The 11,842-nt window shown below is 50.4% G+C and overlaps 1 protein-coding gene across 1 annotated transcript in view; it reads right to left on the bottom strand.

Annotated features, from left to right (window-relative positions):
- Nucleotides 1–11,842, bottom strand: part of GRIP2 (glutamate receptor interacting protein 2) — a 62,099-nt gene that overhangs the window by 11,039 nt on the left and 39,218 nt on the right. The window contains exons 12-21 of the mRNA XM_007950613.1: nt 10,655–10,841; nt 9,974–10,119; nt 9,138–9,218; nt 8,297–8,363; nt 8,052–8,197; nt 7,008–7,152; nt 5,004–5,143; nt 4,175–4,354; nt 2,878–3,058; nt 1,226–1,331 (exon numbers count right to left, since the gene is read on the bottom strand). Of these exons, the coding sequence (XP_007948804.1) occupies nt 1,226–1,331; nt 2,878–3,058; nt 4,175–4,354; nt 5,004–5,143; nt 7,008–7,152; nt 8,052–8,197; nt 8,297–8,363; nt 9,138–9,218; nt 9,974–10,119; nt 10,655–10,841 (1,379 nt within the window). The remainder of the gene's footprint in view (nt 1–1,225; nt 1,332–2,877; nt 3,059–4,174; nt 4,355–5,003; nt 5,144–7,007; nt 7,153–8,051; nt 8,198–8,296; nt 8,364–9,137; nt 9,219–9,973; nt 10,120–10,654; nt 10,842–11,842) is intronic.

Raw genomic sequence — 11,842 nt, 5'->3', positions numbered from 1 at the left:
CTTCCTTCCAAGGAGTGGCTGGTGGGTTTGAACTGCCAGCCTTCTGGTTAGCAGTCAAATGCCTTAGGCACTATGCCACCAGAGCTCCTTTTCTGACCAAAGTGCATGAAAATTAGAAACAAATATGAGTTGGCTTTAAAATTTGGGTTAAAAAATAAAAACAAAAGTAAACAGTGCCAAACCAAAACCTCTTGTATATAATTCAAGACCTTAAGTAAAATCACACTGGAAATTTAAAAATATTTGCAACTGAATGGACAATAAAAGTACCATAAATCAAAACTGGTAGAATACAGACAAAGCAGTGCTTACAGGGAAATTCACAGCTTTAAATGTACTATGTTAGTAAATATGAAAGATTAAAACTTAAGGAGCTAAGAAGCCAGGAAAAATATGATTACTTAAATACAAATAAAGTAGAAGGAAGGAAATATCAAAATTAAACACAGAAATGAATAAGATAGAAAACAATGAAATGAGAAATAATTAACAAAATAAAAAACTGGTTCTTTGAGTAGCCTAGCAACTGGAAAGACTGATGAAGAAAAAAAGAGAAAGGCCCCAATCAGCAATATTAAGATTAAAAAGAGGATAAAGGCACAGATAAAATAAAGGTTTAAATTTCTGCTCTCAGAATGTCAAGGAGCTTCAGAAGTGGCTTAGTTGAATCCTCCCATGATCACTACCTCCTAAGCAGCCTATTTTGTTGTGAGCCATGCTGACCTCACACAAAGTTGCATTCCCCTCTGGGCTCCAATAGGCCCTCATCTCTCATGTTGTCAATGATACCGACATCCACAGGCTTCCATAGGGCATACCCATAACCACATCCACATATCACACATGCACACAACAAGACACCAAAACTCCCTACATAAGTGAATGTTAACATGCAGACACAAATATTGTGCAAATACACTTTGCATTTGTGCATGCATGTACATGCTCACACACATGCATACGCACATGCTCCCAATGCACTCAGTGATGTCAAACATGTTCACATGTTCACACACCTTGATGTGTTACCATAATACCCTCAATCATACTTGTACATATGACCATGCGTAGTCGACACATGTGTGAAGACACATTTACACAGGTGAGTGCACACCTAACAGATGTCACATGTGTTCATGCCCTCATCAACTTGCTTGCTGAGCAAACACACCCTAGTGCCCACACAAATGTGTCCCACTCAAGCCTGCAGGGTAGGTGGCCATACCTCCAGTTCCCTCAGCAGCTCTGACTGACCACATGACTCCAGGTCTTCAAGAGCTTCCCCAAACATGTGCCAGAAGCCCTCCTCACCAGCAGGGCCAGGAACTGGGCTGTAACGTAGGAATCAGAGAGGGTCAACTCCTGGCAGGTGGGCAGCAGGCAGGTGGACTGAGGCCTGAGGACTCTTCGGGGCACTAGGGCCCGGCGTTGGGCTTCAGGGCCATAGGGTAGGCAGGCGGGCAGGCGGGCAAACAGGCAGGTGAACGTCCTCGGTGGCAGTGCTGGGGCCCAGGGCAGTGGTTGGTGACACGAAATGGGGGGAAGACGCAGTTAGGGGCGACCAGGACTGTCGGTGGCCAGTTAGAACAGGGGCAGATGAGACTGGGTGGAGAGCGGTGACACAGGACGCCTGGGAAGAGAGACGGACGGACAGACAACAGACAGACAGAGAGGAGATCCACAGTGTAACCCCAGAGGACAGCCCCTGGCCCCCTGAGACACATGGCATTGTGGGACAGTGACAGGAATAGAGTTGGAGCCAGCAAGGCCACAGATGGAATGGAAAGGATGGAATAATTGTGCTGTGGGGGGATTGAGACCACCCCACAACTTCTGTCACGTGGTATGGTGGTATGGTGACAATTCACATTTTCACATTTGAATCTGCCATTTACAAGCTTCTTGACATTTATAAAACATACTATGGTTGGCAGAATATATTCTCCTTTACAAAAGCTTCACTCTCTTATGGGAGCCTCTCAGAGAATAAAGTGAACTCGTTGCCTCCTTCCTTTCCCATTTTACAGAAGAGAAAACTGAAGCTGAAGGGCATTCACTCTATTCAAGTCAATTCTATTGGGCACAGGGATTGGTGGTAGATGAGGCATGCCCCTGTTCTTAGATGTTGGTGATTCATTCACAGAGTAAAAGAGGCACCCACTAGGTATCAGACACTGAGCTGGGGTATCACACAGAAGAGATGATATCCAGGTACAACACAAGGTGAATGATGCCACTAGGAGGCTCACAAGAGCATCTGTGGGTACCAGAGGAGGGAAGGAAGAATTCCTTTTGCCTGAGAAAGTTGGAGAAGCTCACAGACTTGAGCAGAGCCATCTCAGGGGAATTAGAGGTGGATTTTGAGGGATAAGTATGAATTTGCCAGGACAGAAGAGGGAAGGCCATTCTAGGCAGAAGGCAAGTACAGTGATGGGACAGGTTGGCCATTGCCCAATAGGGCCTGCTCTATGTGAGCTTTCCCCTCCAGCGATGAGGCTGTCATTCGATGTCGATACTAAGAAAACAACTGCACCCCCAACCCAAGGCTTTTGAGGTAGAAGCCCTTGCAAGGCCATCAAACAATCTGCTAAGTGAGGTGGGTCTGAGTTCATGCTCTGAGTCCATTGCTGCTCTTCTGAGAACAGGAGACTTTGAGACTTGGGAAGGCCAAACCACCTCTACACCTCAACCCACTGTGCTCCCAACAGTCTGCACTCTCCCCAAATTGGCTTAGCATAGATGGCTCTGCTCAGTGCTTCCTCTTCCAGAAGGTCCCCTGCTCAGGGGCCAGGCAAGATTCTTCCGTATCACACCTCCCACCCAACCTAGCCAAGAGACCACGACTGCCTCTTCCCTCATGGTCTTCCCACCACAGACCTAGTTGGTGGCTCCCAATCCTCCTCCTCCTCCTCCTCTTCTTCAGGGAAGCTCTTGTCTGCAGAGGCAGGGGTATAGCTCCTCCTCCGGGGTTCCGTGGGTGGGGGGCTGCTCCTCAGGTGGCCAGGCCACCACTCCTGGGGGGCTACACCCTGGGCTGCTGCCTGGGGGGTATAGGAACCTGATAGGTGGAGAGAGGGGAGCATCTGTGTTCTCTCTATTGCCTTCACCTTGCCCTCTTCCCTGCCCCTTTCCCAGTCTTCCTGGGTGGCACTGGAGATGTCTTTGCTCTACTCTGGGCTTGCATGGCTACATAGACCTTCCAGAGGCCTTGCCACCCCAGTCCCATGCCCAGAATCCCCAGGGTCCCTCTCATTCAGTACATAGATTTAATGCCCAGCTTTGGGACCCTGCCCCAGCTCCACTGAGCTAGGCCAGGCTGACCCTCTGCCAGAGAGGGACACTCAATGCTTTCACCACTACCCTACCTTTGGGAGCTTGAAGCTCCTGCCCTAAGGGATAAGCTGGAAGACCCCCACCAAGAGTGCAAGAGCCAAGATCCAGAGCAGGTAAGGGCCAGTGAGTGGGAGCAGGGCTGAGAGGCTGAGGCAACCTGAGGCCTCCCTCCAGCTAATCCCCCAACTGAGAGTCCCTGCTGCCTGGGTCACAGAGGCCAGACCAGCCACTGAACTCAGACACTCCCCTGAGGCCACCTGCGGGTCTCAATATTCATGGAGGGAGCTTGTGTCCTGAGGGGGCACTGCAGGGGGTCTTATCTGAGCTGGATTTTATAGGGTGGGCCTCATAAGGTGAGATGTTGTTGTTGTTGTTGTTGTTATGTGCCATCGAGTCGGACCGACTCCGAGCGACCCCTCCTTGGGTTTCCGAGGCAGTATCACTACAGAAGTAGATTGCCCCATCTTCCTTCCAAGGAGTGGCTGGTGGGTTTGAACCGCCAGCCTTCTGGTTAGCAGTCAAGTGCCTTAGGCACTGTGCTACCAGAGCTCCTCACATGGTGGGAAGGGGCTCTCTATCTCCCAATCTTCAACTGTATGCAACAGACATGATTGAGCATACACTGTGTGCCAAGCACTGGGTGAGGCATGAGGGGCAGAGTATAAATAAAGCTGTTTGGGCCCCTCACCTCATGGTGAGGAAATTTGAACAGGTAGTTATCGAACTGTGGTCAAGGGGCCCAGAGAATGGCTCATTTGTCCCTAAAGAATGGAGATAGCTAGGAAAGGAGTGGCTAGAGGGAGGAGAGCATAGTGTTTGTCCAAGGACTCTGAGGCATTACCTAGGCCCCCAAAGCCGCCTTCCATGGCTGAGCTGTCCCAGGACTCTACAGCGCTGTCCACACTGGGCACGGCAGGTGAGAACCCGGCTGTCAGGAGGCCGCCTTTGAGAGCTTCGGGCAGGTCCTCATCCACATCACTGGCCTCACTGAGGCTGCCTGACTTGCGGGGTGGAAGGGGGCCTGGGGAAAAAGGGGCATATCACTGCCACTGGCCTCTGACCTCAAGGGACAATGGGAAACACAGAGACTCAATGAGCCTCAGTTTCCCCACTCAGTCTGGTTTGGGAATGCACAGACACTGAGTCCCTACTGAGCCTGCTGCTCACATGTATTCCCTCATTTAATCACCCAGGTGTTACGCTAGTAAGAGCTCTGTGAATGGATGGGAAAATTAAGGCTCAGAGAGGCTAAACTGCATGCCCAGGTCACTTGGTGAGCAACAGTGGAGCCCAGATTAGAAGTCAGGCTCCTTCCACTGCTAATGGTGGCCTCCCTACCAAGGTTTTAGGGACATATTTGGGAAAACTGAGGAATGCACGGGTTAGGACCATAAAGCACAAGCAGATATATTAACAGGCAGGATTGATGAAGAGCATGCGTATGGAGTCCTGGGTTCAAGCCCTGCCTCTATCCCACAACAGCTGTGTGACCTTGGGGCCATCATGCCCCTCTCTGAGCCCTTGTTTCTTCAGCTCTAGCAGGTAGTCTTCCACCTGCAAGGGGCTGTGTCTTTGAGAAGCTGCACATGCAAAGCCAAGCACAGAAGCAGGCTTCCCTTTCCTAAATGGGCCGGTCCTAGGTGGTCCCTAGGGCATAGGGTGAGGCTTACGGTCCAGCTGCTTCTTGATCTTCAGTGTGACGGTCTCACCAGCCACCTGTAGGAGGTGGATGGCCTCACTCAGTGGCCGGCCCTTCAAGCTAACACTGTTGATGGCCAGGATGCGGTCCCCAACGTGAATGGCACCAGTCCTGAGGAGGGGGCACAAGGCAGGAGATGGGGATTAGACACCCAGGACATTAGAGGGGGCTCTCCCATGGGGAACCTGAAGAAGCCCCAAGTCTTGAGCCTGAATGACTCTAGTGAAACACAGTGTGATCTTGGGTTGCATTAACAGAGGTATGCAGATGGGAATATTTATTTCATCAAATTATAATTGAGGAATTGGTAAAAAAAAGGATGCATATTTCATTACCAGCAGAAAGTCTTAGGTAGCCTTTCCCTCTTTCTGAGCCTCAGTTTCCCCACCTAGAGAATGGGCAATACTATCCATCAGACCCAGCTGGCTTCACAGGGTGGTGTGAGGGGCTGATAAACCAAGTGGTAGCATTGCTCTGGTCCAGCAATTCTCTCACTGGATGCCCATTAGAATTACCTGGAGACCCTCCACTCCACACAATGAAAGAAGATCTGGGGGTGGGGCTAAGAAAGGTGGTTCTAAGGAGCAGCCAGGGTTGAGAGTGGGAAAAGCAGTTTCAGCAGGTGCCGAGAACACACCTGGGTGGGACAGAAAGAGGCAGAGAACAGGGGTCATGGATCTTGAACCCCTAATGTGGATGTGGCCCTCAGGTGGTGACTTCCTGGAGGGTTAATCCCAGGTGTACCCTTGGGGCCAGCATTGCCCAGAATGCTCCCTGAGGACATCAGGCAGTGAGTGAGTCAGGAATGACACATACAGAGAAGGGAGTCCCCCAAGCTGTGCTGTTGAGCACTGAAATGTGGCAGGTCTAAAATGAAATGGGGTTGAGGATAAAATGCACACTGGAATCTGAAGACTTAGTGTGCAAAGTATCTTAATATTTTCCTATTAGTTACTTGTTGATTAAATTAAGTATATATTTAAGATTAATTTTGTTTCTTTTTACTTTTTACTGTGGCTATCAGAAAAATGATAATTAAAATTGTGGCTTGTGTTATATATCTGTTGGGCAGCACTGAGCTGGATTAGACTCAGGAGGGTAGGGAGGTTGTATGTTGCACTGCACACAGCAGGTACCCAGCAAATGCTCCAGCTGACAAGGGTATTAGGTCAGAATGCCCTACATCAGTCCCTGCAGTTTTCCGGGTGTCCAGCAGAGGGCACGCCAGGAGCGGAGACACCAACAGGGCTACATCCTACCGCCTGAGCCCCAGAATCTCACCCTTCTTGCCTGTTCCACTGTCTGCTCCTCCCTGCTCCTCTAGCACTAGCCAGGCTCCCCTTACCCCATCCCTGACAGCCAGCTCCTCCCAGTGCCCCTCCCAGTGTCAGGGAGTTCATTGCTTCCTTGCCTGCTCTGTCTCCTGGCACAGTTGGGATGGCTACCTTGTGACCCCCATGGGGCCCGTTCCACTCCTGGGCCACCAGACCCAGCTGCTCCCCCACCTAGGACAGCCTGAGACAGGCCCTGGGACACCCCGCTTCTCACAGCTCCCTGGCTGTCACAGTTTCACACACATTTCTTAAAGGAAGGGCCTTGGAGGACAGCCACCGATGCCTCAGGAAAAGCTCTTCCTATACTATGAAGACAACACAGTGGCCCAAAAAAGGCTTACAGTGCTGACTTTTGAGAAACTGTGGAAACGACAGGCTGGGAGGAAGGTTAACACACTTTTATCCAATACTTATCTGGGAATAGGAGGTTTGCAGGGGCCAGCGTATCTCTGCCCTGGGATACAGGGGGCTAACATATTCACCTCACAGATGAGGAAACAGAGGTGCAGAGAGGGGAAGTGACTGGCCCAATAACACTCAGAACAAAGGTCAGAATCTAATCTGGCTGTTCCCCAAGCCTAGCTCCTACATCATGGGGGCCCTTGGGTCCACCCCCGCGCCCCCATGGAGCCCAGACCCACCTCTCAGCCAGACCACGCTTGGTGAGGCCTGAGATAATGATGGGATCAAAAGGTTCCTCTGTGCCCGAGATGGTGATGCCTAGGGGGCCACCGTAGCGTTTTAGCTCCACTGTGTAGCTGATGGCTCCTGTGGTCTCCTGTTCATCTACAGGATGGGCACCCATCAAGTGGGGTGGTGAGGGTCAAGGATGGGAGGACAGGGCTCCCACTTCCCCCGCAGCCTGGGCATTCTTGCTTAGTCACACATACACACCCATTCACTCATTCACTCCCTCATTAAGTAATCCATTCACTCACGCTGTAACTTCAGACCATTCAACTAGAGGACTCAAGCCATCTTCTGTATCCAGAAGTATTTTCTTCAGCCCAAACACCATCAACATGAAAGAATGAAGGAAGGGAAGGGATAGAAAAAGGCTGGGCACAACATATAAAACTACAGGTTTCATACACCACACAAAATAATGATATGATAATGGTGGAAAACCAGACATCTAACTTCTCTTTAAAAAATAAGAAATCTGCCCAGTAGCAACCCTTTTTCACAAGACTGGAGATGGCAGCTGCCTTTTTGGATAGGGGATTCACCTTCCAGTTGCCACAGTCCTCACCCCTCCCTTTTGACTCCCCAACCTGTAGAATTTTTCTGATCTTTTATCCAGTTTGCTCATTTATGGCATTTGTCTAGCCTCAGAGGTGTCTGGGTTTGCAGCCTTTGTTTATTCTTCACACATACACCCATTCAGTCATGCATTCTCTCATTCACTCACAGCCCCACCTACCCATCTGTTCACTTTAGGGGTCTCTTCTGCCAGGCTTTGTGCTAGGCATGGAGGATACAGGTAGGGTATCAAACTCCCAGCCCCCACAAAAAGGCCCTAGTAGGTCCCAGGCTATGTTGCTGCCTCTCCTCCATTTGTTCATTCAAGGGGACTCCATAAGCCAGTCCACCCACCAGTCTCCCTTCCTTATCCAGAGAGAGCCCTAGATTGCAGGCTGGGCCCTTGTAGGACTGGAGGGCAGGGCAGGGTGGTGGGGCCATACCAGAGTTGTCTTCATCCTTCCGGACCTTCAGCTTCACCAGGTCCTCACACTGCTGCAAGATCTGCACAGCATCTTCCATGGGGCAGTTGTCCAGGCGGATGTTGTCAATGGCCAGCAGCTTGTCGCCTGGCTCAAGGGTGCCAGTCCTGCACAGGTGGGGTGAGGGTGGGAAGGAGCCTGGCACATGCAGGGGCTGTAACCACCCCTACTGCCACTGTCTACGCCCCATGCCCGCACAGCCCTACCTGTGTGCCACACTGCCTTTCTTAATGTCAGAGATGATCAAGGGCTCCCCTCGCTTCCTGCTGGCCGCTGGAGGGAAAGGGAGTATAAATTCCAGCTTTGACTGGCTCAGTCTTGGGGGTGGCTGGCCCAGGAGTGGGGTACATGGACTCTGAGCCCCACAGCCTGCTCACATCCTAGTCTCATTGCTTACTGGCTGGGTGATCGAGAGTAAATTAGCTCACTTTTCTGTGCCTCAGTTTCCCATCTTTAAAAATGGGGATGGTGCCATGGACCACATGTGGATGTTGTGAGATGAAACTAGATACTGCAGGCACAAAACCTAGCGTGATTCCTAGTTCATAGTAAGTGCTCAATAAACAGCACCTCTTTTTCCCTCCTCCTGAGCCTATCCCCCAGCAAACTGCAAGCCCCTTGAGAGGCTGTGTCTTTCTCATGTTTCCCTCGCCCCCAGAACCTACTCTGTTCCCCTGCTGTGAATTAAGTGCCTACTTGTGGGCACCAGAAACACAGTGTCTATCTGAAAACCAAAACATTTTGAACTAAGGTTACTTCAGGCACACCCTCCCCCAGTAGATCTATAAGGTCAGGCACCCCTATTGTGCAGAGTTGGGAACCAAGGCTTCTGAAATTCAGGTCTTGATTGAGTACACACAGGCAGGTGATGATGCAAAATAGACCAGGATCGAAGCTAGCCAGGCCCTCCCACCCAGCCACCTTGTGGCCTATCCCAGAAATGCTGGTTTAAGCAGAAGTCACCATTCACAGTGTGGCAAGTTCTTTCTCCTGGCAGGTAAGCTCTGAGGGGCAGGTGGGGAGGGCTGTGCAGGTGAGGGGACTCACAGCTGATGGTGATGCCCAGCTCCACACCACGCCTCTTGGGCAGCTTCACATGGAAGGTGCCGCTGCTGGGGATGACAGACTCTGGGTACAAACAGACATGGATGACATGAGAGCCACAGGAGGGGCCTCAGGGGTCCTGGCCCCAGGCCCATAGGCCCCACTGGGAAGGACCCCAAATAATCGCTATCTCAATCCCTGGCAGATGAGAAAACTGAGGCACAGTGTTAGATTTGCCCAAAACAACCACCTCAGCCCGTCAGGGCATAGTGGAGGCTAGAACCCAGACCTCACACTCCCTGCTGGGGTCCCCATAGCCAAACTCAGTCCAGTTCTACTCAGCAAGGAAGAACTGAGCACTACTGTGCACCAGGCCTTGTCAGGCTATTTTCACATGACTTATCTAACCCTAACCATGCCCCTGTAGTGGAAAGATTCTGTTTTACATATAGAAAGGGAAATATCATGCCCAAAGTCACAGAATGTCCACATCACAGCAGAATTCTAACACGAGTTGTTTTGGGTTCTTTTACTAAGCCATGAAGATCAGGAGCTTGGAGTATTTTCAGCACTTCTCACCCCATCAGGCCCTGCCCCACTACAAAAATCCCTCACGAGCCCAGCACTAGTGTGAGGAATATCTTCCTCTCCAGCCAATGCCTTTCTTTCCATTGGTGCTTAGTCATAAACTGCAAGGGTTCCTGAGGACACAGGGAGCAGGGAGAGACAAGGAATGGGATGAGGTGGAGGAACATTTGCACAAGGCAGGAGCAGGACACAGAGGGGCGGGAGCGCAGGGGTTCCAAAGTGGGATGGGGCTGTTAGGGTCACTCACTCACCAGCCACATCAAACTCAATCTCTAGCACAACCTTGTGGGCCAAAGCAGCATCCCGCAGCAGCTGATTGGCTTCCTCCATCGTCCCATCCTCGGTGGCAATGCCATTGATGGAGAGGACACGGTCCCCCACCTGCAGCAGCCCACACCTGAACCAGGGGCAGCCCGACAAAGAGGCCAGCATTAAAACTCCATGGGAGAGAGGTCTCCATGCAGGACAGGGCCAGGACCTCGAGCCCACACTGCCTGGCTGGGCCTTTCCCGCCTCAGCTGGATTTGCCTCTCAGCTCTCCCCTGGGCCAGCTATGTATCCTCCAGCAACTTGGCAAATGGCCCTGGCTAAGGTCTTGACTTTGCTGGGCCTTCGTTTTTCATCTATCAAATGGGCATAATGCCATGGACTTTATAAGGTACGTACATGGAGTGATTAAGCCCATGGACTCTGTCAAACAGACGGGTTTAAGTCTTGGGGATTCCACTCACGAGCTGTGTGACCCTGAGAAAGTGAGTCAGCCTCTCTGAATCTCAGTTTCCTCATCTATGAAATGGGGCTTGTGATGACTGATGTGATGACTAAGTACAATATGGTTGTCAAGGCTGGGGCGTGGTATTGTGACTCAGTTTTCCTGGATATCTGTGAGCCCCCAATTTTGGAGATTGACAGGCGTGGGGCAGCAGGCTCACCTCTCAGCAGGGCTGTCAGGCTCGATGAAGCGCACAAGGGGTGGGGAGGACAGGGTCTCAGTGGCAAAGATGCCACCCTGGAGCTGGAGGCCGAAGCCGCTGAAGGGATCTCCGCAGAGTACAACCTCGGTGGTCTCTGTGTGCACAATCTGCCCGCCTGGTCCCACCGTGCTGGAGGCCAGTGACACTGCAGGGCAGGTGAGCACAGGCATTCAGGTGGGCCACTTCATGGGGTCTTCCTGTCTACCCATCCCCACCCGAGACTTGCAGTCAAAGGGGCAAGTAAGTGGAAGTCCTGGCTCATCTGTTTTGAGCCTTGGTTTCCTCATCTGTACAATAGGATCATAGTGCTCACCTGGCAGGGGTATGGTAGAGATTAGGGAAGACAGTGCATGGGACTGTCCTGTTGTAAGAAAAGAGACTCTGAGGACCCATATTATTATGCTATGTTATGTCCTACTGTGTTATGTTAGTATATACTATAAAAAACCCATTGATTCTGACTCATGGTGACCCCTTGCACTACAGATGAGAACTACTATATTATTGGATTTTTGGTCATAATCTTTTTTTAGTTGTAATCTTTACAGAAGTAAATCACCAGGCCTTTTTTATATAGCACCACTGAGTGGGTTTGAACCACCAACTTTAGGTTAGTAAAACCAAAAAACCAAACCCACTGACATGGAGTCTATTCTACTCATAGTGACCTTATAGGACAGAGTAGAACTGCCCCCAAAGCATTTCCAAGGCTGCAATCTTTACAAAAGCAGATTGACAAATCTTTCTCTCACGCAGTGTCTGGTGGGTCTGCATTGCAGACCTTTAGGTTAGCAGCCTAGAGCTTTAACCACTATACCACCAGCGTTCCTTTTTAGTAGTTAAATGCAAATTATTTGCACCACCCAAGGGCCTTAGTAAAAACTATACCATATATTATGCTATGTTATGTCAAGGAGCCCTGATGGTATAGTGGTTAAGCACTTGGCTGCTAGCCAAAATGTTGGCAGTTTGAACCCATGGGAGAAAGATGAAGCAGTCTGCTTCCATAAAGATTACAGCCTTGGAAACCCTACAAGGCAGTTCTACTCTGTCCTATAGAGTCACTATGAATCAGAATTGACTTGACCACAACAGGTTTATATACATACAAACATATATATATATATATATATATATATATATATA

This window comes from Orycteropus afer, unplaced genomic scaffold, assembly GCF_000298275.1.
Source record: "Orycteropus afer afer isolate SDZICR_OR568_19922 unplaced genomic scaffold, OryAfe1.0 scaffold00282, whole genome shotgun sequence".
Lineage (NCBI taxonomy): Eukaryota > Metazoa > Chordata > Mammalia > Tubulidentata > Orycteropodidae > Orycteropus > Orycteropus afer.
The sequence above is the reverse complement of the archived record's forward strand: the minus strand, read 5'-3'. Positions and strand labels throughout refer to the sequence as shown.